The sequence below is a fragment of the Mobula hypostoma genome, chromosome 6 (assembly GCF_963921235.1).
Source record: "Mobula hypostoma chromosome 6, sMobHyp1.1, whole genome shotgun sequence".
NCBI classification, from domain to species: domain Eukaryota; kingdom Metazoa; phylum Chordata; class Chondrichthyes; order Myliobatiformes; family Myliobatidae; genus Mobula; species Mobula hypostoma.
In genome coordinates this window covers 133,320,390-133,348,099 of record NC_086102.1, presented here as the reverse complement: position 1 = coordinate 133,348,099, position 27,710 = coordinate 133,320,390, and the positions used below count along the sequence as shown (strand labels likewise).

General features: G+C 40.9%; 1 protein-coding gene across 1 annotated transcript in view; it reads left to right on the top strand.

Moving 5' to 3' along the window:
• Positions 1-4,134: 4,134 nt before the first annotated feature.
• The window catches only part of si:ch211-227n13.3 (uncharacterized), a 35,841-nt gene continuing 12,265 nt past the window's right edge, over positions 4,135-27,710 (top strand). The window contains exons 1-4 of the mRNA XM_063052558.1: positions 4,135-4,361; positions 5,751-6,313; positions 16,991-17,069; positions 25,805-25,903. Of these exons, the coding sequence (XP_062908628.1) occupies positions 4,135-4,361; positions 5,751-6,313; positions 16,991-17,069; positions 25,805-25,903 (968 nt within the window). The remainder of the gene's footprint in view (positions 4,362-5,750; positions 6,314-16,990; positions 17,070-25,804; positions 25,904-27,710) is intronic.

Sequence of the window (27,710 nt, the reverse complement as noted above, 5' to 3'; positions counted from 1 at the left end):
TATACTTTATTTAATAATTTCAGATTGCTAGTTGGAGCATTTTCATATTGTGTTTGATGATTAATGATTTGAGAATGCCAGATGAGCTGACGAAACTGTGAATCAACTGATCAGAATCACCTGGAGCAAATGAATCTGGTGTCATCTACTAATATACTTACTGCACAAAATTGAGAAATATGAGTTTTGTGAGTGACCAAATTCTCCCTCATGACCAAATAGTCACATGATCTGTTGGAATGCTGGGAAATTTACAGTTAGAGTCTCATACATTACTCTCTTTTCTCAAATTTATGGGCTGTTCTTATGGTGGTGATTTCAGTAGTTAACCACTCCAGTAATTATAGTTAACTTGCTCCTCATTCCCTGATTAAAAAAACAGATAGTTTCTGGTTGTCTGGAATTAGCAATTATTTGGAATTATGGTACTGAAAGCAGAGCTACAGTCAATAAACAGGAGTTTATTGATGTAGGTATCTTTATTACCCAGAAACTCCAGAGGAGAGGGTTATGTTTCAGCATTAGGTGAATTGTAGCAGGCGATGGTTGCCCGGAAACCAGAGTTCATGTGTTCCAAAGCTTTGCAAGGCACTGCTAAAGTCAGTGATTGAAACAAACCAGTAAGGACAGGCATTCAAATGATTGAAGGAAATAAAGGAATATAACAAATGTGGGTATAGGCTAATTAGTTGCCATCCTGTGTTTACATTCTACTTTTAGTACCCAAAATAGCCCAAGGATTGTTTATGATAAACAATTCAAAATTGGATTTATTATCATTAACATGTGAAATGTATTGTTTTGTGGCAGTAGTACAGTGCAAGACTTAAAATTACTTCCAGTTATAATAAATTGATAGATATATCAAGCAAAAGAAGAGTAGTGAGATGGTATTTATGTAGTTTAGAACTTTTTTTTGTAATATAATTTTTATTGAATTTTCAAAAAAATACATGAAAAAATAGAATCTACCCTCCCCCCTCCCCTTGACCCTCCCCCCCCAAATATAATCCTACCTAAAAAGAAAGAAAAAGAAAAAAAAAGGAAAAAAAGAAAAGAACCGCCTGGGTATTGGAAAGTTTCCACATGCTCCATGGGATTCAAAATAAATTTGGTATAATTATTCGTTACTTTCCCCAAGTGGCCAAAATCTTTATCAGAGCACTTAAATATGCCATCCTATCTTTTGTAAATAAGGGCGCCAAATATTCAAAAATGTTACATATTTATCTCTTAAATTATAAGTAATTTTTTCGAGTGGAATAGAACTAGCCATTTCATTATTCCAACGATCCATACTTAAATACGAATCAGATTTCCAAGTAACTGCTATAGTCTTCTTAGCTACTGCCAATGCAATTTTTATAAATTCTTTCTGATATTTATTCAATTTAAGTTTCGGTTTTATCCCTTCAATATCACCTAATAAAAATAATACAGGGTTATGTGGAAGTTGAGTTGCAGTAATTTGTTCCAATAAGATTCTTAAATTTATCCAAAAGGATTGAATTTTAAAACAAGACCAAGTAGAACGTAGACAGTTTAGAACTTTGATGCAGAGGAGAAGCTGTTCCTAAAACATTGAGTGTGCATCTTCAGCTTCCTGTTCCTCCTCCCTAATGATATAATCAGAAGATGGCATGTTCCAGACGGTGAGTGCCCTTCATAGTGGATGTCATCTTCTTGAGGCACTGCCTTTTGAAGGTATCCTCAGTGGTAAGGAGGCTTGTGCTCATGATGGAGATATCTGAGTCTACAACATATTGCAGCCTCTTACAATCCTGTGCATTAGACCCTCCATATCAAGTGAAGTTGCAACCAGTCAGAAGGTTCTCCTTGGTACATGTGTCAAAATTTCCTCGAGTATTTTGGTGACAAACCAAATGTCCTCAGACTCTTAATGAACTATAGCTGCTGCTGTGTCTTCTTCATCATTGTATCAATATGTTGGGCCCAGGATAGATCTTCTGAGCTGTTGATGCCCAAGAACTTTCAGCTGTTCCACTGCCAGGGGTAGTGGTAGAGGCAGATACATTTTGGGCATTTAATGGACTGACTCTTAGGATGAAAGAAAACTGGAGGGCCATGTGGGAAGGAAGGGTTGGATTGATCTCAGAGTAAGTTAGATCGACGCAACATTATGGGCTGAAGGCCCTGTATCATACTGAATTGTTGTATATTCAATGACTGGAGTGTGTTCTTCCGACTTTCCCTCCCGACCTCCATAATCAAATTCCTTCATCTTGCTGTGCAAGGTTGTTGTTGCGACACCACTCAACCAGCTGATCTACCTCATTCCTGCACACCTCCACATCACTATCTGAGATTCCGTCAAAGCAGCAGTGTCACTGGCAAATTTATAGCAGGCGCAGTACTGAGTGTAGAGAGTTGAGTAGTGGGCTAAGCACACATCCTTGTTATTGATTGTCAGCGGAAGAAATGCTATGCTGATAAGATACTAGGACAGTTGTGGGAAAAAATGGCCAAGGAGGAAGACTTTAAAGATTCTCCTAGGGCAGGGGTCCCCAACCTTTTCTGCACCGCGGACTGGTTTATTATTGACAATATTCTTGTGGACCGGCCGACCCGGGGGGGGGGTAGGGTTGCCAACGGACAAGAGTAGCAGTCAAATACGTTGTGTTTACCCCGAGAAAGACTACCATGACCATGAAGCCTTGCACGGGCACCCGTGTGCGCATGCGTGTACGTGCCGATTTTTTTCTACAAATCGTTTTTGGTGATTCTGTTCAGGGGGGGGTGTTAATCACGACCAGAATATAGGTGATAAGTGGCTAATACACTCAATTACATTTCTAAAAGGGTTTATCTAACAAATTTAATATTAAACACACAGCGCATATTTTCCTCGTATGAATATAGTGATAGGTCAATTATCAGGGGAGGACAGGGTAAGTGTTGAACGAACTTCCAGTAGAGTGGTAGAGGCAGGTTCGATATTACCATTTAAAGAAAAATTGGATAGGTATATGGACAGGAAAGGAATGGAGAGTTATGGGCTGAGTGCAGGTCGGTGGGACTAGGTGAGAGGAAGCGTTCGGCATGGACTAGAAGGGCCGAGATGGCCTGTTTCCGTGCTGTAATTGTTATATGGTTATATAAGTCACTTATAAGTCAATAGCATCATAACATTTTAAGTAACGTTTGGATATTAAACACACAGCACATATTTTCCCTGTATGAACATATAAAATCATTGCAACACACCAATATTGCTGAATCAGTGGGAGCCCTGGGCTTGTTTCCCTGCAACAAGACGGTGCCATCGAAGGCGATGGGAGACAGTGATACTCGAAGGGGGTTCCTTATGTCCTGTCTATTCCGCAATTTAGTTTTCATTGCATTCATTGCAGAGATATGTCGGAAATGGAAGCAACGTTTCAGTGCTTTCATGGCTATCTCAGGATATTTAGCCTTCACTTTGATCCAGAATGCTGGCAGAGATGTTATGTCAAACATACTTTTCAGTCCGCCGTTATTGCAAGCTCGAGGAGTTGATCTCCTTCCCGCAGTGATATGGATGATACGTGCATAATGACCTTGCATGCGTTCAAGTTCAACAATGGGCGTGACAGGGAATGGGTATCGCCAAATCATATTGTTTCGTTGTGGCCTGGTAGCACATGCTTTGCGGCCCAGTGGTTGGGGACTGCTGTCCTAGGGAAGCTGTAGACTCCTTGAAGATGACATTGGAAATGATCTCTGAACTCCAAGCTATGCTACTGTGGTGCTCCTTGGCGTTGTGGATTAATTCAATGAACAGTGGACAATCAAAAAATCAAGGATGGGCAAAAGGCCACTATTGGAGCGCTGATTTATCTTTAGATTTCCATGGTTCTAAAGCAGTGTGTATACGAAGGGGCGAGGCCCACTTTAAAATGAAAGTCTTGCTCTACGAGGAGCCAGTGTAGGCCCGGGACGCCCTAGAGAGACCGAGCGGATGAGGAGAGGTACAGGGTTTCGGGTGAGCTGGAAAATGAAAGGTGGCCCACGGACATTTTCAGGCTGATTAACCATCGCCGCCCAGCGACAAAGATGAGCGATTTAATAAATAAATAAATAAATATCTCAAGCTGCCTCTTTCAGCGACGTCCCTCGCCGGAAGAAGGGCGTGTGATGGACAGCGGTTTAGTCCAATCGGTGAGCCCGGCGCGCGAGTTTGAAGCGAGTCCGGGCGGGCGTCCGGCCGGCCATGGAGAATGGCTCGGGCTCGGCGCGGTGCGCGATGAGCTGTCCGAACGGCCGGCGGCCGAAATCCGAAGGACGATGCAGAAGCGGCATGGCGCTGCCGTTGGCCGTTTGCAGCAGAGCCAGCCGGAGTTTGAGAACGCCTTTCAAGAACTGTAAGAATTTTAAAATTTAGGCGTACCGTTCATTGTTTGATGCAACGTACCGTGTAATTTCCAGGGCGGTGTGAACGTAGGTGACCTGAGCCGCGTTCCTACTGGTTATGTGACGAGAAATTTGAGTTATCTTTGGATGTTTTATTGTAATACGTCAGTGCAAGCAGTAAGCATTAAAAATGAGCTGTGTTATAATGCTCCACCCTTGGCATTGTCTCCGGATAGACGAATGGATCAGAAATATTGAACTCAAGGCTTGTCTGATTTTTTCCTTTTTTTTATGTTTAAGTGGTAGCAGAGCTTTAGGAACATTCATCTGAACACGGTGCCATAAAACATACCGGTGCTGCACTCAAATCGTCCTGCAGTCAGAGTGAAAATCAACTTAGTATACTGGAAGCAGGACAAAACGAAGCATCACGACTTTCGTTTCAAAAGAGAACTTCACCGGTATAAAAATAGAAGGCAATAATCTTCTGCCACCTCCAAACTCCAGTCTCATTTGGATGAGTTCAAAAAATATTTTCCTTTAGACGTTAATTATTTTATTCCTTTGACTACATTCACAGCGTATTTCAGTTTGCAGAATTGGTTGTTGATTTCCTATTTGCTTGGCTGTCGTGTTCATCTGTAAATAATGGTGCAGTGTAATTATCGCAGGCCTGCCATTGCTTTCTCATTTACAATATGACTTAATTTCCCAGGGAGCATTTTTTTAATTACAAAGTAAATGTTGGTTTTGGTGACTCTTGCAAGTTTCTTTATGCTTTATATCCCAATCAGAAAGAAGAATTCAACAAGAAAGGTGGTCAAAGAAAATATTAAAGCAAAAAATAGAGCATACAGACTTAAGTAACCAGCTATGTGCCCTAAGGATTAGTCCTAGGAATTCAATTATTTTATTAATGATGTGTCTAAATTTGCTGATAATATGAAAGGTGGGAGGGCACGCTGCTTGAGGATATTTGAACACTGCAATAGGGTACAGATAGGTTGAGTCCGCAGGTGAAAATGGTCAAATTTCGGTTTAACATAGGAAACTGGTCATATACTGGTAGGAAAGATCTGAAGACAGGATTTTGTCTAAACAGAAAAATTGCAAAACTTGGGACTTATATTTTCTTATCCATAAAATAATTACTTTCTACATCTGATAAGGGCTTTAGAAAGCAAAGGGTACATTGTTAGAGAACTCAGAGTTTAAAAAAATAGTTAAATATTGCATTTGTACATTGTGGTGAGGCCACATCACTATTGGACTGTTTTAGTTCCCTTTAAGAAAGAATATACCAGCATTGGAAGCAGTTCAGAAGTGATTCACAATGCTGCTTTTTTGTTTAAAAGTTTGATTTCTTTGTATATTTATGTTGTGATTTATTTTTGTTACAGGTATAAGTCTCTGCTTAGCAGCCAAGAGAAAGTAGCTGAAAATGTCACACTGAAGGAGAAATACTGTGCTTCCATTACTACACATAAAGATTGGGGCAAATTTGTAGCATTGCAGAATTTCCCCCAAATAAGCAAAAAACTTCCTTCTAAAGACAGCCATAAAACAGAGCCTTCCATTCATTCTGACCATGTGATGCTGAAAGACAGCAGCAGTAATGTGGCTATTGCTGGAATCTACAGTACCACAACTGAAACTGCAAAAATCTCTGCTAAAACTCACAATGTAAAACTTGACACATTTTTGGATAAAGCAGAGTCAAACACTGAAACTGGCTTCTCTGCTTTAATGCCACAAATTCTCCACACAAATTCAAGACCCACACCTGATGATGAAGGAAAAACTTCTGAAGCCTTGCATGATGATGAATCCATCTCCATTAGCTCTGGAGAAGATTACAGAGAAACAGTTACCTGTGAAGAATGCTCAAAAATGTTTTGGAAAATGGCAAATAAAAGGGAACCCAGGAAAAAGCAACATGGATCAAGCAAGAAGAAGCTTTATGGTAAGATAATTACACCATAACCCTTCTCCCTTTCTCGCACTCCCATCCTTGCTTTCTTCTTTAACAAAGTGATTGCACAAAATACAATGAAAGTATATATGACAGTGAAGGTAGTTTTGCTATTGTGCTGCTAATACGAAGGTTTAGATCGTTAATCCAATAAATCTCAGTTTGTTATGAATCTGCTTTAAAATAGCAAATAATGAATTGACTGAAAAAGTGTCAATAATGATGTGTCAGTTTTGCTTTTTCATTAAAGTCCAAGCACTTTATCTGATCTCTAATGTTATTTTGATCTGCTTCACTTCTGCACATCTTACATAGTACTAGAATTGGTTTATTGTCACATGTACTGAGGCATAGTGAAGACTTGTGTTCAGTTCATACATATCAAATCATGACAGTGCACTGAGGTAAAATGGTAACAGAATGCAGAATAAAGTTTAATAGCTGCAGGGAAAGTATAGCTAAACAAGATCATAAGGAGGAAGAATGAGTTCAACTTTACATCTTGTACTAGGGAACCATTCAATAGTTGTATAACAGCGGAGTACAACTTGTCCTTGAGCCTGCTGTTTTGTGCTTTAAGCTTTTATCTTCAGCTCAATGAAGTAGGGGAGAAGATGCATTGTCTGCAATGGGTAGGGCCTTTGATTATACTGACTGCTTTACTGAGGCAGTGAGAAGTAATGAGTACTTGTAGAGCAGAGGCTGGTTTCCATGACACAGCTCAACACAACTCTGTAGTTTCTTGTAGTCATAGTAATTGCTATACCTAGTCATGATGCAACCAGATAAGATGCTTTCTGCAGAGATTTAAAAAATTTGGTTAATAAGGAGGTGTCACCCTCTTGAAGTAGTAGAGGCAGTAGTGAGCTTTCCTGGCCATGGCAGTTATATGGTTGGATGAGTACAAACTGTTGGTGATGTTCACTCCTAAGAAATTGAAGTTCTCAACCTCAGTACTGTTGATAAAGATAGAAGCATCTGCACCATCCCCATTTCTGAAGTAAATAACCAGCTGTCTTCCTTTGCTCACATTGAAGGAAAAGCTGTTGTCATGACACCATGTCACTAAGATCTGCTTCCTGTACTCTGAGTCTTAATTATTTAGATATGACCCACTATGGTGGTATCATCTGCAAACTGTCCTCATTGCTTACATATCACCTGCTAATTTTGAAATTCAAATTCAGGTTACTAATTGATAAAATTCAGTGGTGCTAATTCCAACTTGTAGATAAAATACTTGTAATATGTATTTCATCTGTATTGCCCTGGTTAAGGTTTCTACTGCTAAGCTGAGAGGTAGTTTATATTAGCAGTTTTCTGTAAAAGCAGTGTGCAGTGCTGGAAAGAAAGTTTTGGCTCCGCTTGTTGTCTAATTTAGGAATGTGTGACAGCCAATCAGGATTGTGGGATGTGAGAGAAGGTTCTAGAGAGCTCTGGGGAAGAGGTTTCTGAAGGACAGTAGTCTGGTGCAGAATGGGAATGCCACAGAATGCTGTTGGAAGAAGAGTCCCCATTGCAAGAAGTGCTTTGTGCAGATGAATGGCTCTAAGGAGGAAGGGCCGATACTCCTGAGAGAACCAGTTCATTTGAGATGGTCTTCGAGGGGAGTTCAGAATCTGGTGGGTGCTTTCATACATACATACCCTGTGTGTGAGTAAAGAGATACACCCCCAACTACTCCAGTATGAGCTCCAACATTATGTGCACATTAGACTGGTTGAACTGTAATGGCCCTTTTGCAGAAAAAAATGAAAATAACAGTTAAAGTTGAAAATTTGGTAAATATATTGTCTTTATAATTTTATGGTGGTGAACGATCTGTCATTTCTGGGCTACCAGTAACTGTTATGAGCAGTATTTACACAGCATTGGCTCAAATCAAACTTCCTTTAATTGGAACATCACAACCTTCCTGTTTTTTTGAACCCCCAAATCGTACTGACCCGAGACATATATCATTTATGAAAGGTGCCCTTGTCACTGCTGAGTCACATGGCTGTTAGCAGAGTTAGCAAACAAACCAAGTTTGTATACGAACCCTGGTAAGAGAATTACACACCCTAAGAGGTTTAGGAAGGGTCATTAAAAAAAAGCCTTCTAATAAGTACTCTACAAGTTATGCCAGAGGGTGTACTTTCAAAATAACATGCATCAGCTGTATTCTGAAAATCAGTACAATGTTATGTTAATTTTGATCATAAATAAGCAAGGTTCCTTAACATAGCTGGGGGTGGTAGAGAAGATAAGATCCCACTACCTATTAAATGCTCCCAATGGCATGCATCTCAAATAGCCTCCTGGCCTTCACGTGGGGCTTAGCTGCTAAGCCCAGTGATACAGTTTCTACTGAGAAGAGTCCACCTTAAAATCAGTCAAATGGGCAGGTGAGGCTCATTAGCCATGGTTGGCAGCTCATCAAGGAGAAGGAAAACTGATCTCAAACCACCACTGCCTTGCAGTTATACCCACTCATGGGGCAAGCTTCAGGAGTAAACCCCCAAAAAAAAATCCAGAGTTGAAGTCCTTAAGGTAGTCCTATGTTGAGTTCAGCGCTCACTGGCAACTTTTGCAACTCCACTGGTGCCAAACTATATCGGTCTCTTCTGTTCCTTTGTATTCATCAGCTGCACGGAGGGGTGAGCCTGTTATATGGGCAACAGCTTGCTTTCTATATTTTAAGTGGCTAAGTCTCCAGGTCCTGACAGGATATTCCCTAGGACCTTGAGGGAAGTTGGTGTGGAAATAGCAGGGGCTCTGACAGAAATATTTCAAATGTCATTAGTAACGGGGATGGTGCTGGGGGATTGGCGTATTGCTCATGTTGTTCCATTGTTTAAAAGGTGTTCTAAGAGTAAAGCTAGCAATTATCGGCCTGTGAGTTTGACGTCAGTGGTGGGTAAATTGATGGAAACTATTCTTAGAGATGGTATATATAATTATCTGGACAGACAGGGTCTGATTAGGAACAGTCAACATGGATTTATGCATGGAAAGTCATGTTTGACAAATCTTACTGAATTTTTTGAAGAGGTTACTAGGAAAGTTGACGAGGCTAAAGTGGTGGATGTTGTCTATATGGACTTCAGAAAGGCCTTTGACAAGGTTCCACACGGAAGGTTAGTTAGGAAGTTTCAATCATTAGGTATTAATATTGAAGTAGTAAAATGGATTCAGCAGTGGCTGGATGGGAGACGCCGGAGAGTAATGGTGGATAACTGTTTGTCAGATCGGAGGCCGGTGACTAGTGGTGTGCCTCAGGGATCTGTACTGGGTCCAATGTTGTTTGTCATATATATTGATGATCTGGATGATGGGGTGGTAAATTGGATTAGTAAGTATGCAGATGATACTAAGATAGGTGGAGTTGTGGATAATGAAGTAGGTTTTCAAAGCTTGCAGAGAGATTTAGGCCAGTTAGAAGAGTGGGCTGAAAGATGGCAGATGGAATTTGATGCTGATAAATGTGAGGTGCTACATTTTGGTAGGGCTAATCAAAATAGGACATACATGGTAAATGGTAGGGCATTGAAGAATGCAGTAGAACAGAGGGATCTAGGAATAATGGTGCATAGTTCCCTGAAGGTGGAATCTCATGTGGATAGGGTGGTGAAGAAAGCTTTTGGTATGCTGTCCTTTATAAATCAGAGCATTGAGTATAGCAGTTGGGATGTAATGTTGAAATTTTACAAGGCATTGGTAAGGCCAAATTTGGAGTATTCTGTATAGTTCTGGTCACCGAATTATAGGAAAGATGTCAACAAAATTGAGAGAGTACAGAGGAGAGTTACTAGAATGTTTCCTGGGTTTCATCTCCTAAGTTACAGAGAAAACTTGAACAAGTTGGGTCTTCATTCTTTGGAGCGTAAAAGGTTGAGGGGGGACTTGATAGAGGTTATTTAAAATTATGAGGGGGATAGATAGAGTTGACCTGGATAGGCTTTTTCCATTGAGAGTGGGGGAGATTCAAACAAGAGAAAGGGAGGACATTAGCCGGGAGGATGTGGAATCAATATGGGTAGAGCTGCATAACACTAAGGGGTAGAAAACGCTGGTGGGAGTTGTGTACAGGCCACCTAACAGTAGTAGTGAAGTTGGGGATGGTATTAAACAGGAAATTAGAAATGTGTGCAATAAAAGAACAGCAGTTATAATGGGTGACTTCAATCCACATATAGATTGGGTGAACCAAATTGCTAAGGGTGCTGAGGAAGAGGATTTCTTGGAATGTATGTGGGATGGTTTTTTGAACCAACATGTCGAGGAACCAACTAGAGAGCAGGCTATTCTAGACTGGGTATTGAGCAATGAGGAAGGGTTAATTAGCAATCTTGTCGTGAGAGGCCCCTTGGGTAAGAGTGACCATAATATGGTGGAATTCTTGATTAAGATGGAGAGCAACATAGTTAATTCAGAAACAAAGGTTCTGAACTTAAAGAAGGGTAACTTTGAAGGTATGAGACGTGAATTAGCTAAGGTAGACTGGCAAATGACACTTAAAGGGTTGACGGTGGATATGCAATGGCAAGCATTTAAAGATCACATGGATGAACTACAATTGTTCATCCCAGTTTGGCAAAAGAATAAATCAAGGAAGGTAGTGCACCCGTGGCTGACAAGGGAAATTAGGGATAGTATCAATTCCAAAGAAGAAGCATACAAATTAGCCAGAAAAAGTGGCTCACCTGAGGACTGGGAGAAATTCAGAGTCTAGCAGAGGAGGACAAAGTGCTTAATTAGGAAGGGGAAAAAAAGATTATGAGAGAAAACTGGCAGGGAACATAAAAGCTTTTACAGTCAGTTTTTATAGATATGTGTAAAGAAAAAGATTGGTTAAGACAAATGTCGGTCCCCTACAGACAGAAACAGGTGAATTGATTATGGGAACCAAGGACATGGCAGACCAATTGAATAACTACTTTGGTTCTGTCTTCACTAAGGAGGACATAAATAATCTTCTGGAAATAGCAGGGGACAGAGGGTCCAGTGAGATGTAGGAACTGAGGGAAATACATGCTAGTAGGGAAGTGGTGTTAGGTAAATTGAAGGGATTAAAGGCAGATAAATCCCCGGGGCCAGATGGTCTGCATCCCAGAGTGCTTAAGGAAGTAGCCCAAGAAATAGTGGATGCATTAGTGATAATTTTTCAAAACTCTTTAGATTCTGGACTAGTTCCTGAGGATTGGAGGGTGGCTAATGTAACCCCACTTTTTAAAAAAGGGAGAGAGAAACCAGGGATTATAGACCGATTAGCCTAACATCTGTGGTGGGGAAAATGCTAGAGTCAGTTATCAAAGATGTGATAACAGCACATTTGGAAAGCGGTGAAATCATCGGACAAAGTCAGCATGGCTTTGTGAAAAGAAAATCATGTCTGACGAATCTCATAGAATTTTTTGAGGATGTAACTAGTAGAGTGGATAGGAGAGAACCAGTGGATGTAGTATATTTGGATTTTCAAAAGGCTTGACAAGGTCCCACACAGGAGATTAGTGTGCAAACTTAAAGCACATGATATTGGGGGTAAGGTATTGATGTGGATAGAGAATTGGTTGGCAGACAGGAAGCAAAGAGTGGGAATAAACGGGACCTTTTCAGAATGGCAGGCAGTGACTAGTGGGGTACCACAAGGCTCAGTACTGGGACTCCAGTTGTTTACAATATATATTAATGACTTAGGTGAGGGAATTAAATGCAGCATTTCCAAGTTTGCGGATGACAGGAAGCTGGGTGGCAGTGTTAGCTGTGAGGAGGATGCTAAGAGGATGCAGGGTGACTTGGATAGGTTAGGTGAGTGGGCAAATTCATGGCAGATGCAATTTAATGTGGATAAATGTGAGGTTATCCACTTTGGTGGCAAAAACAGGAAAACAGATTATTATCTGAATGGTGGCCGATTAGGAAAAGGGGAGGTGCAATGAGACCTGGGTGTCATTATACACCAGTCATTGAAAGTGGGCATGCAGGTACAGCAGGCGGTGAAAAAGGCAAATGGTATGCTGGCATTCATAGCAAGAGGATTCGAGTTTAGGAGCAGGGAGGTACTACTGCAGTTGTACAAGGCCTTGGTGAGACCACACCTGGAGTATTGTGTGCAGTTTTGGTCCCCTAATCTGAGGAAAGACATCCTTGCCATAGAGGGAGTACAAAGAAGGTTCACCAGATTGATTCCTGGGATGGCAGGACTTTCACATGATGAAAGACTGGATCAACTAGGCTTATACTCGTTGGAATTTAGAAGATTGAGGTGGGATCTTATTGAAACATATAAAATCCTAAAGGAATTGGACAGGCTAGATGCAGGAAGATTGTTCCCAATGTTGGGGAAGTCCAGAACGAGGGGTCACAGTGTGAAGATAAAGGGGAAGCCTTTTAGGACCGAGATTAGGAAAAACTTCTTCACACAGACAGTGGTGAATCTGTGGAATTCTCTGCCACAGGAAACAGTTGAGGCCAGTTCATTGGCTATATTTAAGAGGGAGTTAGATATGGCCCTTGTGGCTACGGGGGTCGGCGGGTATGGAGGGAAGGGTGGGGCGGGGTTCTGAGTTGGATGATCAGCCATGATCATAATAAATGGCGGTGCAGGCTCGAAGGGCCGAATGGCCTACTCCTGCACCTATTTTCTATGTTTCTAAGAGAACATGAGTTGAGAGTTAAAGGGCAAAAGTTAGGGGTAACATGAGGGGGAGCTTCTTTACTCAGAGTGGTAGCTGTGTGGAACGAGCTTCCAGCAGAAGTGGTTGAGGCAGGTTTTGTCATTTAAAGTAAAATTGGATAGCTATATGGACAGGAAAGGAATGGAGGGTTATGGGCTGAGTGCAGGTCGGTGGGACTAGGTGAGAGTAAGAGTTTGGCACGGACTAGAAGGGCCGAGATGGCCTGTTTCCATGCTGTAATTGTTATGTGGTTATATTTTACTGCGGTGGTTTGTGTATCATGTAGACAGCTGGGACACAACAATCTAAATTAGAATCAGGTTTAATATCACCAGCATAAAATTTGTTAACTTAGTGGCAGCAGTACAATGAAATACATGATTATATAAAAATTAAGAAAATCAATTACAGTAAGATCAATAACAGAAATTCAATAAGAGGAATAATAAAAGTAAGATAATGTTCATTGGTTCAATGTCAATTTAGGAATCAGATGGCAGAGGGGAAGAAACTGTTCCTGAATCACTAACTGTGTGCCTTCAGGCTGCTGTACTTCCTTCCTAATGGTAACTATGAGAAGAGGGCATGTCCAGGGTATGGGGGTCCTTAATAATGGATGCAGCCTTTCTGAAGCACTGCTCCTTGAAGATCAGAATCAAATTTAATATCACTGGCATATGTCGTGAAATTTGCTAACTTTATCATAGCAGTGCAATGAACTGCATGATAAATAAATGAAGAGAAAAAAACTGAGTTACTTTAAGTGTGTATGAAATAGTTAAAATAAGCAGTGTAAAATAGCAAAAATAAAAAGTAGTGAGGTAGTGTTCATGGGTTCAATGTCCATTCAGAAATCGGATGGCAGAGGGGAAGAAACTGTTCCTGAATCACTGACCTGTGTGCTTTCAGGCTTCTGTACATCCTTTCTGATAGTAACAGTGTTGGATACTACAGAGGCTAGGACACAAGATGGAGCTAACTAATTTTACAACTTTTTGTAGCTTCTGATCCTCTGCTGTCCCTTCCCCCAATGCCATACCATACATTGAAGCAACCTGTTAGAATGCTCTCCATGGCACATCTGTAGAAGTTTTCGAGTGTTTTAGGTGACAAACCAAATCTCCTCAAACTCTTGATGAAGCTTAGCCACCGTGTTTGGCTCCTTCATTGCTGCATCGATATGTTGGGACCAGATTAGATCCTCAGATCTTGACACCCAGAAATTTGAAATTGCTCACTCAGTTTCTGATCCCTCTGAGGACTGGTTTGTGTTCTGAAGTCAGCTGTTTGGTCTTACTGACATTGAGTGCAAGGTTGTTGCTACAACCCCACTCAACTAGCTGGTATGTCTCACTTCTGCAAGCCCTCTTGTCCATCTGAGATTTTGCCAACAATGAACAAATGGAAGGTCTCAAAATAAGCAGGAGTTGTATGAGAGTATTTAGAAATTGAGAATTTTTGTATAGGTATTAAGTTTCCACAGAACAGGTTATTTGAAGATTCAGTTTATTTTTTATGATTGTCTATTGTAGTAATGTGATTATGCTGACTTCCATTCTAAATGGAAGGGTTTTTTCACAAATTTCACCAAAATGAAGTTGATAAACTGTGTATTTGTTTCTTGTGAATTGCCCACACCAGTGTGTGTCAATTTTCTTTTCAAAGTGATGGAAGATTATTATGTAAGTTGGAGGGGGGGAAGTGCGCAATGATCTCTGCCTCTTGTATATTTTTTCCACAACTCTGGCATTTGACTGTGACACTAGGTCCCTAGGTTCTCAGCTCTGATTTCTTTTTTTTAGTCCTCTCCCCTGAAAGTCATGCCATTTTTTAAAAAAAACACACCTAAAGCATTTTAAAATGACAAAATAACAGCTCTGTCTTGTGTTAGGTATTGTGTTACAGCTGTGAAATAAATATGATCTTCTCTTCTTTGCTCTTCCTTATCATAAATGTATGCTATAATGTGTTTGTACTGGTGTGGGAGACTAAAATGTCCCAGTGAAGACAGAGATTTATTGTTTGATATCAATTTAGTTGGTTGTCCCAAAGCACCCTCCTACAATCATTCTTCCTAATGAAAAGCAGGGACAAATTGAATCACAAGTGTGGAAATTGAGTAAGAAATAAATCAATGCTAGTTCTTTTATTGGGCCTGATTAACCAAAATTAATTATTGACATTAAAGTTGCTTCTACTGTTAATTTTTGTAAAAAATGGAACTCAGAATTGAATGAAAACTAAATTTATGATTTTTGAAATATTTGCTTCCTATAATTGGCCAAGAAATGGATGCTATTAAGCTAAATATGTGATCCAGTGCCATAAAAGTGGTGTATGGGTGCAATCCCATAAAGTTATAGTTGAGTTTTAAAAACTTGCTTTCAAATTGTGTTTAAAAATGCATGTTGGTTATTCATAGCTATCTCTCAAACGTTCCACAGGGTCAAGGATAACCTGCTTCAACTCCAGTCCAGAAGTAGTTGCCAAGGCCTAGACTGGATTTGATATATGCCAAGTGTGTGATTGAGTAATATTAGGTGGTGGTGTTCTGATGAAGTGTTTTGAGGTTTATCTTGCTTTCCCAGAGTCTTTTCTTCTTTGATCAGTCTGGGCTCATGTCTTGAGAGCAAGTCTAAAAGTGTTACTTTTTTGTTGGAGAATTTGAGAATATCTTTGAATTGTTTCCCCTGTCCTGATGGAATAGAATAACTGCCTCAAGAGTCTGGGTATCAAATATATGAATGATGTGACTTGCCTTTTGAAGTTAAAACCAGAATTGTATTAGCTGAGAGTAATTGGAACCTAATGCCAATGATAACCAAGGAGAGTGAGCAAATATTGATTCATCAAAAGATCTGAGGATTGTTTTTTTTTAAAGTGATAGTCAAGTCAAATTTATTTATATAGCACATTTGAAAACAACCCACATTGACCAAAGTGCTGTACAGATCAGAGCAAAATACAAGAAGCACAGGCATAACCAACAAGGCAAACAGCCTATAGGCACAAAAGAAACAACACAAGGGCCTAGGCACAAGCCAAAAATCAGCCACATCAAGGGGATTCAAACGCCAGTGAATAAAAGTAAGTTTTGAGCCTGGGTTTAAGAGTCAATGAAGGGGGCAGATCTGATAGGGAGGGGAATGCTGTTCCACAGTCTAGGGGCTACAGTAGCAATAGTGTCTCCCTAGTGCTTTGAGGTGCCTGCTGCAACTAGTTCATTTTGCCAAACCAGGAGACCATGGATCTTTGCTGCAAGGTAAGCGAATCTTACCTTGGTAGGCCACACACTTAGTGCTAGGTTTGGGGTTTTGATCATTTGAACTTTTGTATTCTTTGATGCCTTGGATGTAGTAGAGCCAGTAGTGAATTTCATTATGGATATTTGCCTTTACTGAGGAGTAGGTAGTAGGTCCTGATAAATAGGAAAACAGGTGCTTTCCAGAGGAGGGGGTAGGGTTTGAGTTGTGTAAAAATTGTGCATTGGGGTGGCAGAAAGAAGAATACCTTTAGTTTTGCAGATATACGGAATAAGGACTATTCTTTTGAGGGGTTCAATGAACATGTCTGTGATAACATGCACACAGGGGTTTCTGCAGATTCTGGAAGTCCAGAGTAACGTACACCAAATGCTGGAGGAACTTAGCAAGTCGGGAAGCATCTATGGAAAGGAATAAACAGTCGACTTTTTGTGGAAACATTGACTCTTTATTCCTTTCCATAGATGCTGTCTGTCCCGCTCAGTTCCTCTAGTATTTTGAGTGTGAAAATGTGTTATTATGCCTCATTGCATACACAATCTTTGTACTGTATCAACAAGGAAAATATCACGATGCATTCTACTCCTTAGTGCATTGCATGTACTTGGATATTGATGTTTAACTTTTCTTGCTATTGATTTCAAGATCCTAACAGCATTCTGAGTGCAGCTCAAAAAAACTTGCTAGCTTTAATTTGGTTTTGCAAATTGCAGTGACCTCCATTTTCATATAGATTTCTCTTTCAGATCCTGCTTCATTATCCTGTGACCAATGGGTCTTGAAAAAGCCTTTGTTGCCGAGAGGTAATCTGCGTAAATACAGAAGGCAAGTATTCATGTTTTTGATTTATTGGGAAAATGTCTTTGACTTTTTAAGTTGAGCTATTCCCAACAATTGTTAAATTGATCTGGAGCAGAGGCAATGAACAATACAGGAAAGGATTTTTAAAAAAAAAAAACTATTAACAAAACATGAAGTGCTGCAGAAATTCCTTGAAATTGAAAGGTTCAGCCACATCCACGGAACAAGTTTCTCTTAACAAGTTCTTTCAGGTAGTCCTGACGAAAGGTCTCGGCCCGAAACGTCGACTGTATCTCTTCCTATAGATGTTGCCTGGCCTGCTGTGTTCACCAGCAACTTTCATGTGTGTTGCAAGTTTCTTTTATGTTTGTTTCTGTCTCCATCCACATGGTTTTTAAAGCTTTGAAAAAAAACCTTGTACTTAATCTCTGGATTGTTACCTGAGTTTCATACAAAACTAGACAACAGGGTGACCCGTTGGGGCACCCTTTGAGAGAAGGGTAGTGCAGTCTGATGTGACTAGAGTGAACATAAGATTTTCCTGAATGCTATTGGTATCGCTTTGCTTTAGAAACTGAAGTAGAAAACCTCAGTTTATTAAAGAAGAACGACGTGTAGCAAAGCAAATATAGCTCCTCCTCGTTTAACATAGGACATTTTTGATGGTATTGTGGCAACCCACTTTCTACGCAGGTGAACCGGCTCGCAAAATGGCGCGCGTGTCGGCAGAGAGGCCAACCCCAAAATGGCGCTGGGCCGCCGCCTTCATCAGCAAGGGGAGAGAGCCCGCGCGCGGGAAGAAACTCTTGTAATGCACCTCTGACGTCATTTCTGCCCAGAGAGGGCAGGAACGGAACTGTGTAAAAGCCAGTGCCGCAAAGTTTGAATAAACTAGTCTCGAGTGCAACTTACTTCGTTACTTCTAGCTCTGTGTGTAGCATATCGCTACAGTATCATTTCTAGTTTATCTGCCACCCTTGTGCCTCTCATCATTCTGGAGACTTGCAGTCCTTTCATTTCCCATCTCTTCATCTCTTCTGCTGTTTGTTCTTTGTCTCTGATCCTGGAGACGTGCATTTCTCAGCTCCTTTGTCTCTTCCTCTCTCCTCCTGTGCCTGTTTTTGTCATTCTGCAGACGTGCAACCCTTTCATCCCCTGTCTCTTCACCTCTTCTGCTGTTTGTTGTTTGTCTCTAATCTTGGAGACGTGTATGCCTCTTCTCTGTCTCTTCTGATCTTTTTCTGTCCTGACTCTTTAATCCTGGAGTCGTGCGGCCCTGGCCTCATCCGATTCTTGTTCTCTCCCTCTCCTTGCCGCTTCCCGACGACATTTGGCGTTGTCTCTTGACCTTAGTGTCCTCCTTCCCTTTCCACGCGGCATAATTAGGCTGACCATTTTTTACCCTAATGCTGGATAGAAGATATGAAGCAGTAACATCAAAGGATGCTGATTATTCTTGATGTGGTTGGGGCTCTCCTAAATGGACATGATTTAGTCACCGCTGTCCTTTGACTGCAGCAAAGGGTTTTATGGATGTCTGGAAGTACGTCATTACAATAAGATTTAATTTATCTCTTATTGATGGGTGGTAGTTAGATCTGTCCCAATCCTGCACATGCTGATGGTGATTAGCAGAATGTGACCCCTCGAAATAGAGCTGCCCTACCCTTTTGTTCCGGTAGGTGTCGCTGCTGAGGCTGGCCGTGCACATGCGTCGGCTGTCGCGTCCTAATTTCCATGATGGCGGATCGGCTCTCAGGTGAAAGTGAGCCTGTTGATTTTGGCAAATGAGCAATTTTATATAAATAACTAATCCTGAACTTTGCCTGCATTCTGTAAGTTAGCGCATTTTAATTGGATTTAGCCAAAAAAAGTGCTGCTGTAATGCACCGTTTGTGCTAATTGGAGGTCACAAACAGACAGAGCATGAGGGTTTTAATATATAGGTGCTAAGGAGAGAAACAGATCAAAAGTGCAAATCTGTTGCTGAAAGGACTGATGCATAGGATAAGTTTTGAATCGCGGGGCACTAGAATTGGGATTTGAGAACAGGACGTTATTCTTTCTGGGTCATGCTCTGGAGCAGGGGTGGCCAACCTTTTACATTCCATGTGTCAACTTTTTCATGCTCGAGTTCTATATTAACATATTTTTACAAGAATTGTGGGAGTACAAGAGTGGTATGGTGCATCTGAACTTGTGCCTGGAAAAAATTGATGCATGGAATGTAAAAGGTTGGCCACCCCTGCTCTACAGTAATATTATGACTATCTAGTCGGCTTGATAGTTTTAAACAAAAAGTTTGATTGGAAGATAAAGGAACAGATACATCCAGAAATCGCAAGCAAAAGATTAAGGCATTGGATAGAATAGAAATTTGGGTTAAAAAGAAATCAGGATCATAGGATACTGGATGTTAAGAAACTTGGTAGATGAGTTGTAAAAATTTAAATAATTTAAAACTCTTATGCCAAGTGTCTATTCTTATAAGATAACGAATCCTTTGGAAAACTATCTAAAGTTGTGCTGTATATTGAATTCCAAAAATAGTACATTTTTAATATTGTTAAGTCTGAGGACTTTGCTCTCTTTCCACTGGATGTGGACAAACCTAGTCTCACCTGACTAGGTTAGTCTTACTATGCTGTATTTTGTAACACCTGCAATTTTCTATCTAGTTTCTCACTATCTTTTCCTATTCACACATTGACCTGATTATCAATTTTTACAGGTTATTCCTATGGTCAACCTGATGTTATCAGATCAGAGATTTTTTTCAAATTGTGGTTGACTGCTGTTGGAACAGCTTGAAATTTCTGTAAATCATGTGTTAACCAAAATAGAGGGCCTGTGTAATTTGAAGTTACAGTAGACAATTGTTTGTAAAAGATATGGCAGCAATATTAGAAATGTAATTAATATATATTTAAGCTAAATTTGTTGAAAGGTTAATGTCGCTCTGTCTGCAGTTTGACCACCACTTTGTTTTTATTTCAGCGTTCAACCACAATACTTTGCTTTTATGGCGATCTAGTATAGATCAAAATTTTTACAACACAGGAGAGGAGACTATTTGTGTCCATGCCAGCATGCAAAGCAAGCACTTCAGTTTTATTTCCTACAATTTTTAATCCCGGATTATTTTCTGTCAGCTACATATGACTGGGATGCAACAAGTCAAGCCTGTGATTCCAGGCACTAATTTGGAGAAGAAACCTATCTGGGAGCAACAGGTCTTCCATCAGTGGATACATGTCTAGTTACCCTTTGTCAGAATGGGCCTAATTTGATATGATATGGTACAAAGCTCATTCTATATTGCAATTATAGATGGCTGAGTTGTCATGCTGTAACTGAACTTCAAATAGTGGTGATCCAATACCATGTCATCCTTCCACCTAATGGAGAAATAATTGTATTCTCAACTTCCTGAATTGTACAAAAGTTATTTTACTGTAATACAAAATCAAATTATCTCTAATTTAAACTACCCAAGATTTTTTTCAAATGGTGCCAAACTTCAGCCCCTTACCTGTTCCACCTGTCACCTCCCAACTGTTCACTTCATCTCCCTCCCTCCCTCCCTCCCCCCCCCGCCCAAAAGAGACTTGGTCTCAACTGTCAGCTTGTACTCTTCGTCCCCCATCTTATTCTGGCTTCTTTCTCCTTTCTTTCCAGTCCTGGTGAAGGGTCTTGCTCTGAAACATTAATTGTTTATACCCCTCCATAGATACTGTATGACTTGCTGAGTTCCTTCAGCACTTTGACTGTTGTGTACAGAAGCAACATACAATGTATTGGAGACACAAGAGACTGAAAGTGCTGGAATCTAGAGTTTAGGAAGAAAAACACAAATTGTTGGAGTAACATTTGCCCTTCCTCATCTGATTCCATCTGTTGTTTGCTAACTCTGCTCATTCCTTCCACTTGCCTCCTTATACTGGCTATCTCCCCTCTACTCTTCCAGTCTTGACCTAAACATCCACTACCCATTTCCCTCTGCAGATGCTGCCTGTCCCACTAAGTTCCTCCAGCAATTTCTTGCCCTTATCATCATTATGTGCCATGTCATATGACATGGGCAATTATGGCCTTCCATCTGTCCTTAATCTGTTTATTCATTTCTCCATCCATGACGATTATTGTTTTTGGCAACTTTTTCTACGGAGGTGGCTACCTACTGCCACCTTCTCACACTAGCCTTTATAAACTCTGGTTCAACAAGACTGCACACTAGGAATCAAAGCAAAATACAATGACTAATACTTTGATATTCATCTAATTTATTCATTGCTGTTAAGTGAATCTCATAAACAAATGGTATCAGGCTGTACCATATACACACACACACACTGGTTTTTAAAAAGGTATGTGCAGCATTCTTTAAAGAAAATGTGGTTCCTGCAGGATTAATACTCATTGCCAGCATGGAGTTTTACCAGTGAAGAAAAAAATCTTATTACCAAGGAGGCCTTTTGTTGTTTTTGTTTTTTTTGGTTGAATCCTTGATTATCACTGTTGTTTATGCTTTTTATTCTTTTTCCTACCATGTCCTGTTTTTGTCTACCATACCCCCTTGCCCCACTACATGATAAAATAATTGCTTTGTTCTGACATCCTTAAGAATATGGTCTCTCACTCAAACATACGTAACCCTAGGTTCGGCCACCATGCATTTGTCTAGGGGAAGGCAGCCTCTGATCCAGCCAAACTGAGAAATCTCGTTTGTGTAGATGCTGCGGGATGTGTTGTCCGGTTACAAATCCGAACGCAAAGTATCAGACAGTACACCTTATGCAATTTAACGATTGAACTCTATAAATCTTAATCTGACTATAGGATTAGGAAAGAAAATAAAGAAAAAGGGCCCATTTTAATGAAACAGTCTAACGTGCACGTTGGAGCTCATGGATTCGTCCGTTTGTTCCCCATCGACCTCCTCTGAGCGTTGCTGACTGTCGGATCCTCGCTCTGAGTCCATTTCGTCTGGCAGTCTACCAACTCTTTCCACTCGCGTCATCTTTCTTCATCTCTCACTGACAAAAGACTGTGAAATCCCTGCTCCTACACCCACAAGAAAAAACAACATGCCTCTCATTGGATAACACACATTCTAAAGCCCCTGTTATCTCTAGTCATAATCCAAACATTGCTGCTACAGAGCAACCATTACCTTCAAGTGAAACCTTACAGAGAGCCCATTACATTAGCAGTGAAACCTTACAGCCTGTTACCCATCTTCAGGTTCAATTTAACTTTCAAAAATGAATGGAGTTTGGGCTTCGCAGCCTTTTCTTAATAGTCTTACAATTAATTCTGAAGGAAACAATAGGTCAGAAATTGTTGGAGTCCTTCTGAAAATCTATCTTTTTCATTCCATCAGTTACCTTCTAAAACGGGTTCCCAGCCTTTCTTATGCCATGGACCCATGCCATTAACCGAAGGGACGGTAGACTGCAGGTTGGGAACCTGTATTCCAAAAGGGAACAAATCTCTATTTGCAGTTGCTCCTTTCATCAGTTTGTTATTTCCATGTCAGCAGTGACAACCCAACTTTGCTGTATTTTAGAAGCGAAAAGTGATGGTAATCTGATATAAAGTCAAATACTCAATTTTCAGCATCTAAGAAGAGACAAACAGTTCAACACAAACGAGATGCTGGAGAAACTTAGCAGGCCAGGCAGCATCTATGGAAATGAATAAACAGTTGATGTTTCAGGCCAAGACTGGAAAGGAAGAGGGAACAAGCCAGAATGAGAAGGTGGGGGGGAGGGGTAGGAGTACCAGCTAGAAGGTGATGGTGAAGCTAGGTGGGTGGGGGAGGGTTTTAAAATAAGCTGGGAAGGGATAGGTGGAAAAGGTTTAAGGGTTGGAGAAGGAGGAATCTGAGAGGAGGTTGGACCATTGGAGAAAGGGAAAGAGCTGGGACACTGGGGAGGGGAGGGGATAGGCAGGTGAGGAAAAGAGGGGGACCAGAGTTGGGTATTGAAGAAGAGGGAAGGGGGCTGGGGAATCGTTCATGCCATCAAGTTGAAGGCTAGCCATAAGGAATATGAGGTGTTGCTCTTCCGGCCTGAGTGGCCCTATCATAGAGGAAGAGGAGACCATGGATCAACAAGTTGGTATGGGAATTGGAATTAAAATGGTTGACCACTGGCAGATCTTGCTTTTTGTGGATGAGGTGAAGGTGCTGGACATAGTGATTTTCCTCAACCTATGTTGGGCCTCACCAATGTTGGGGAGATTGTAGTGAGAGCACCAGATGACTCCATCAGATTTGTAGGTGAAGTGTTACCTCACTTGGAAGGACTATAGGGTCCTGAGCTGAGGTGGGGAAGGAGGTGAATGGGCAGGTGTAGCACTTCTGCTTTCAGAGATAAGTTCCGTGAGGGATGAATAGACAAGGGAATCATGGCAGGAGCAATTCCTGTTGGGGGGTGGGGGGGTTGCAGGTAGAGAGGTAAAGGTGTTTTTGGTGGTAGGGTTCCATTGAAGGTGGTGAATGATAAGCTGGCTCGAGTTGGTAGGTAGGGACAAGAGGAACCCCATCCCTGTTGAGGTGGCAGAAAGATGGGGCGAGGTGGTTCTCCAGGGAATGGAGAAATGGATGGCAGCATCAATGATGGAGGAAGGGAAACCCCATCTCTTTGAAAGAGGAGGACATTGTGATGTTCTGAATAGAAATGCCTCATCCTAGGAATGCAGATGAAGGAACTGAGAAAAGGGAATGGCATTTTTTGCAGGAGACAAGTTGGGAAGAGGTAGGGTCAAGGTAGCCATGGGAGTTGGTAGCCTTATTAAAGATATATGTATTGAGTTTATCTCCAGAGGTGAAGACAGATTCAGAAAGGGGAGAGAGGTGTCAGAAATGTACCAAGTGAATTTAAGGGCAGGTTGGAAGTTGGAGGCAAGTTGGTGAAATTGATGAGCTCAGCATTGGTTTCAAAGGTACATTTAATGTCAGAAATGTATATAATATACAACCTGAAATTCTTTTTCTTTGCAACCATCCACGAAAACAGAGGAGTGCCCCAAAGAATGAGTGACAGATAAACGTTAGAACCCCAAAGCCCCTCACCAGCTTTCTCCTCCCACGCGTAAGCAGCAGCAAAGCAACATTCTCCCCCCCCCCCGCAACCAGCAAAAAAAAGCATTGGTGCCCCCCCCCGCCAAGCACTCAAGTGTGCAGCAAAGCATCAATAAAGACACAGACTTGCAGTATCCCAAAGACGACTCGTTCACCCACTAATGGTGTATGAAGCAGTACCAATGCAGTGTCAGTGTAGCGCAAAAAGATTTGGGGAGCAGAAAGGCTTGATACATGGATGGTTCCATGCAACAAACAAAAAGGCAAGCAAGGCTGGGGACCATGTGTGTGCCCAAGTTGCACCTTGAGATGGGGAAAGTGGGAGGAATCAAAAGAGAAATAATTGAGTGTGAGGACTAGTTCCAGCGGATGGAGTGTGGTGAGGAATGAGAACTGGTCAGGTCTGTTGCAGAGAACAAAGTGAAGAGCTTTAAGACCTTTGGGGAATCAAACTGTATAGGGATTGAGCAGCCTTAGTGAAAATGAGGTGATCAGAGCCAGAGAATTGAAAGTTGTTGAGATCGAGAGCATGTAGTGTCATGGATTTAGGTGGGAAGGGACTGAACCAAGGTGGAGACAAATAGATAATGTTGCAAATTATTATGCTTTCATTCGGACTAAGAAATGTTACAAACCTGCTTTAAGTGGCAAAGCAGATGGTGAGGTGAACAGAGTATTTGCAATTATCTGGAGGAAACCCGATGACACACTGTGTTGGTGTTGAAATGAAGGACAATGCATGACCTGCTGTGTATTTCTAGCCAACTTCTATAGAGGAAAACTTGCAAGCTGAGTACTTTGTATAAGGAATAGCCAGTTCTGATGGAAACTAGAATGGCTGGTTTTATGAGATACCTGAATTCAGAATTAAGTTTTGAGGTCAGTAACATGGCTGAATGGAAGGTGGAAAGCAGTTCCTTAGTTCTTTGTGACTTCATTGGAACAACAAGAGGCCAAAAACAGAGATCATAGTGGGATGAAGAAATGAAGTGACTGGCAACTAGAGTCCAGGGTCAGCTTCGTGGAATGAAGAGATGATTTGCAAAGGATACACCTGGCACCAACTGTGTCTGGATCACTTCATTTTCTCACTTATTATTCTATCATTTACATCTCATTTGTTTTCAACACCCAACAATCTTCCCTATCTTCCCTGCCACTTAAACCAAGTTGTCCTGATAAAGCCTACAGAAAACTCAGCAACATACATAAAAGTTGCTGGTGAACGCAGCAGGCCAGGCAGCATCTCTAGGAAGAGGTACAGTCGACGTTTTGGGCTGAGACCTTTCGTCAGGACTAACAAAGGGTCTCGGCCCAAAACGTTGACTGTACCTCTTCCTAGAGATGCTGCCTGGCCTGCTGTGTTCACCAGCAACTTTTGTGTGTTGCTTGAAATTCCAGCATCTGCAGATTTGCTCGTGTTTGTGAGAAAACTCAGCATCTATGGAAGGGACAGTTTATTCCTGACTTGCTGGGTTCCTCCAGCATTTTGTGTGTTGCTCAAGATTTCCAGCATCTGTAGAATTATCCTGATGAAACATTGTCAACCTGAAATGTTAACTTGCTCTCTCCTGATACTGACTGACCAGAGGATCTCCAGGATATTCTGTCTTCATTTAAATTGAGTTTAAATTGTTGCGTCTTCTAATTTTGGTTGTGATTCTAATTACAGGGAGATAAAGCACCTGCAATCACTGGGAAAGCCTGCCCAGGTGAAAGAAACAGCAAAATGGATTCCCCAGTGTTCCAGGCCGCATGTGTTTCTACACAGGTAAAATTGTGTGTCTGTTCCTCCAAAAGATGAGTTTTAAGTTTTTTTTTCCCCTGATAAAGTATTTTGTTACCAGATTCACTCCTCTAAAAGCAGTACTCAGTGCATTTTGTAGAATTACACTGGGGCCTATTTTTCCAGTGAAGCTATTATTGGATTTGGAAGCATATCGTTCAATGAAGAACTGGTGTCCATGTATCAATACAATGACATTCAAGATCAAATATTTTAAATAACCTAATCTCTCCTGATTGTGGATTGAAAAATGGTTATAGTTGAGGTAGACTGTTCAGTATCAGTAAAGTGATGAACTGAAAGTTTTTTCTTACACTGTTCCTTAAAACTTAATTTATTGATTATTCCTAATATCTACTTAAAATACATTTTTCTCTGATTTTTGATCTGTTATCCTGTGGTACTCTCCTAAATTAGAATTTAGCTTAATCAAGCTGTCTTAAATTTTGACAAAATTGCCTTTTTGGACAGTTACTTTTCAGCAATATTAAAGTTTCTACCATCTTGTCCCCATGGTTCTCATTTTTGACATCAATTAACCTTGGCTCTTATTTCTATTGTCTCTATTGCTATAATGCCTCCATTTGTTGTCTGTGACCTGTCTTTTTCAGTATTCAAGATGCATTTTGTCAAGAACTTAATGCACTTTGACTTTAACTGATTTGTATTCTACACTGTTCAAAATTTAATTCTTCTTGAATGCTGCTCTCCATCAACTATTTTGACAACCCTCAATGGACATGTGCATTTCTTAATTCTCTTTCCTATTTGAGCAATCTTGCACACAGACAAAAGTAAAATCACATCTCTGTTCGCCTTCAGACTGAACTGGAATCCTTCAACCATTGAAACCTGGAAAATTTGGACATTGCCAAATGCTTAAGTCCAAGGCCTACCATTGCCTTGCCTTCATCAACTTTCCTGATAACTTCCTCAAAAGACTTTGTAAGATTGGTTAGACACAACCTACCATGCACAAAGCCACACTGACTATTCCTAATCAAATCCTGTCTATCCAAATACTTATATGTCCCTTGGAATATCTTCTAATAACCTTCCTACTACTGATGTCAGGTTCATTGGCCTATAATTCCTGATTTATTTTTAGGGTCTTTCTTAAACAACAGAAGAAAATTAACTATCCTCCAGCACCTCATCCTTGCCTAATGATTTTTTTTTAATAATCTCTGCTAGGACCACTGCAGTTTCTGCACTAGCCTCCCATGGGGTCCAAGGGAGCACCTTGTCAGGCCCTGGGGATTTATCCACCCTAATTTTCCTCAAGACAGCAAACACCACCACCTCTGTAATCTGTATAGGGTCCATAACCTCTCTGCTGCATTGCCTATCTCCCAAGTGAATACAGATGCAAAAAATCTATTTAAGATCTCCCCAATTCTGGCCCCATTAGATCTTTCTGATCTTCAAGAGAATCAATTTTGTCCCTTCTATCCTTTTGCTCTTAATATATGTAGAAGCCCTTGGGATTCTCCTTCACCTTATCTGCTAAAGCAACCTCATGCCGCCTTTTAGCCTTCCCATTTCCTTCTTTCTTTCCTTGTATTTCTTATACTCAAGTACCTCAATTGTTCCTACCTGCCTAAACCTGGTATGCATCTCCTTTTCCTTAACCGGGGCCTCAATATCTCTTGAAAACCAAGGTTCTCTAAACCTGTTGTTGTTGCTTTATTCTGACAGAAACATCCAAACTCTGTACACTCAAAATTTCACTTTTGAAGGCCTTCCACTTACAAAGTGCACCTTTGCCAGAAAACAATCTGTCCCAATCCAC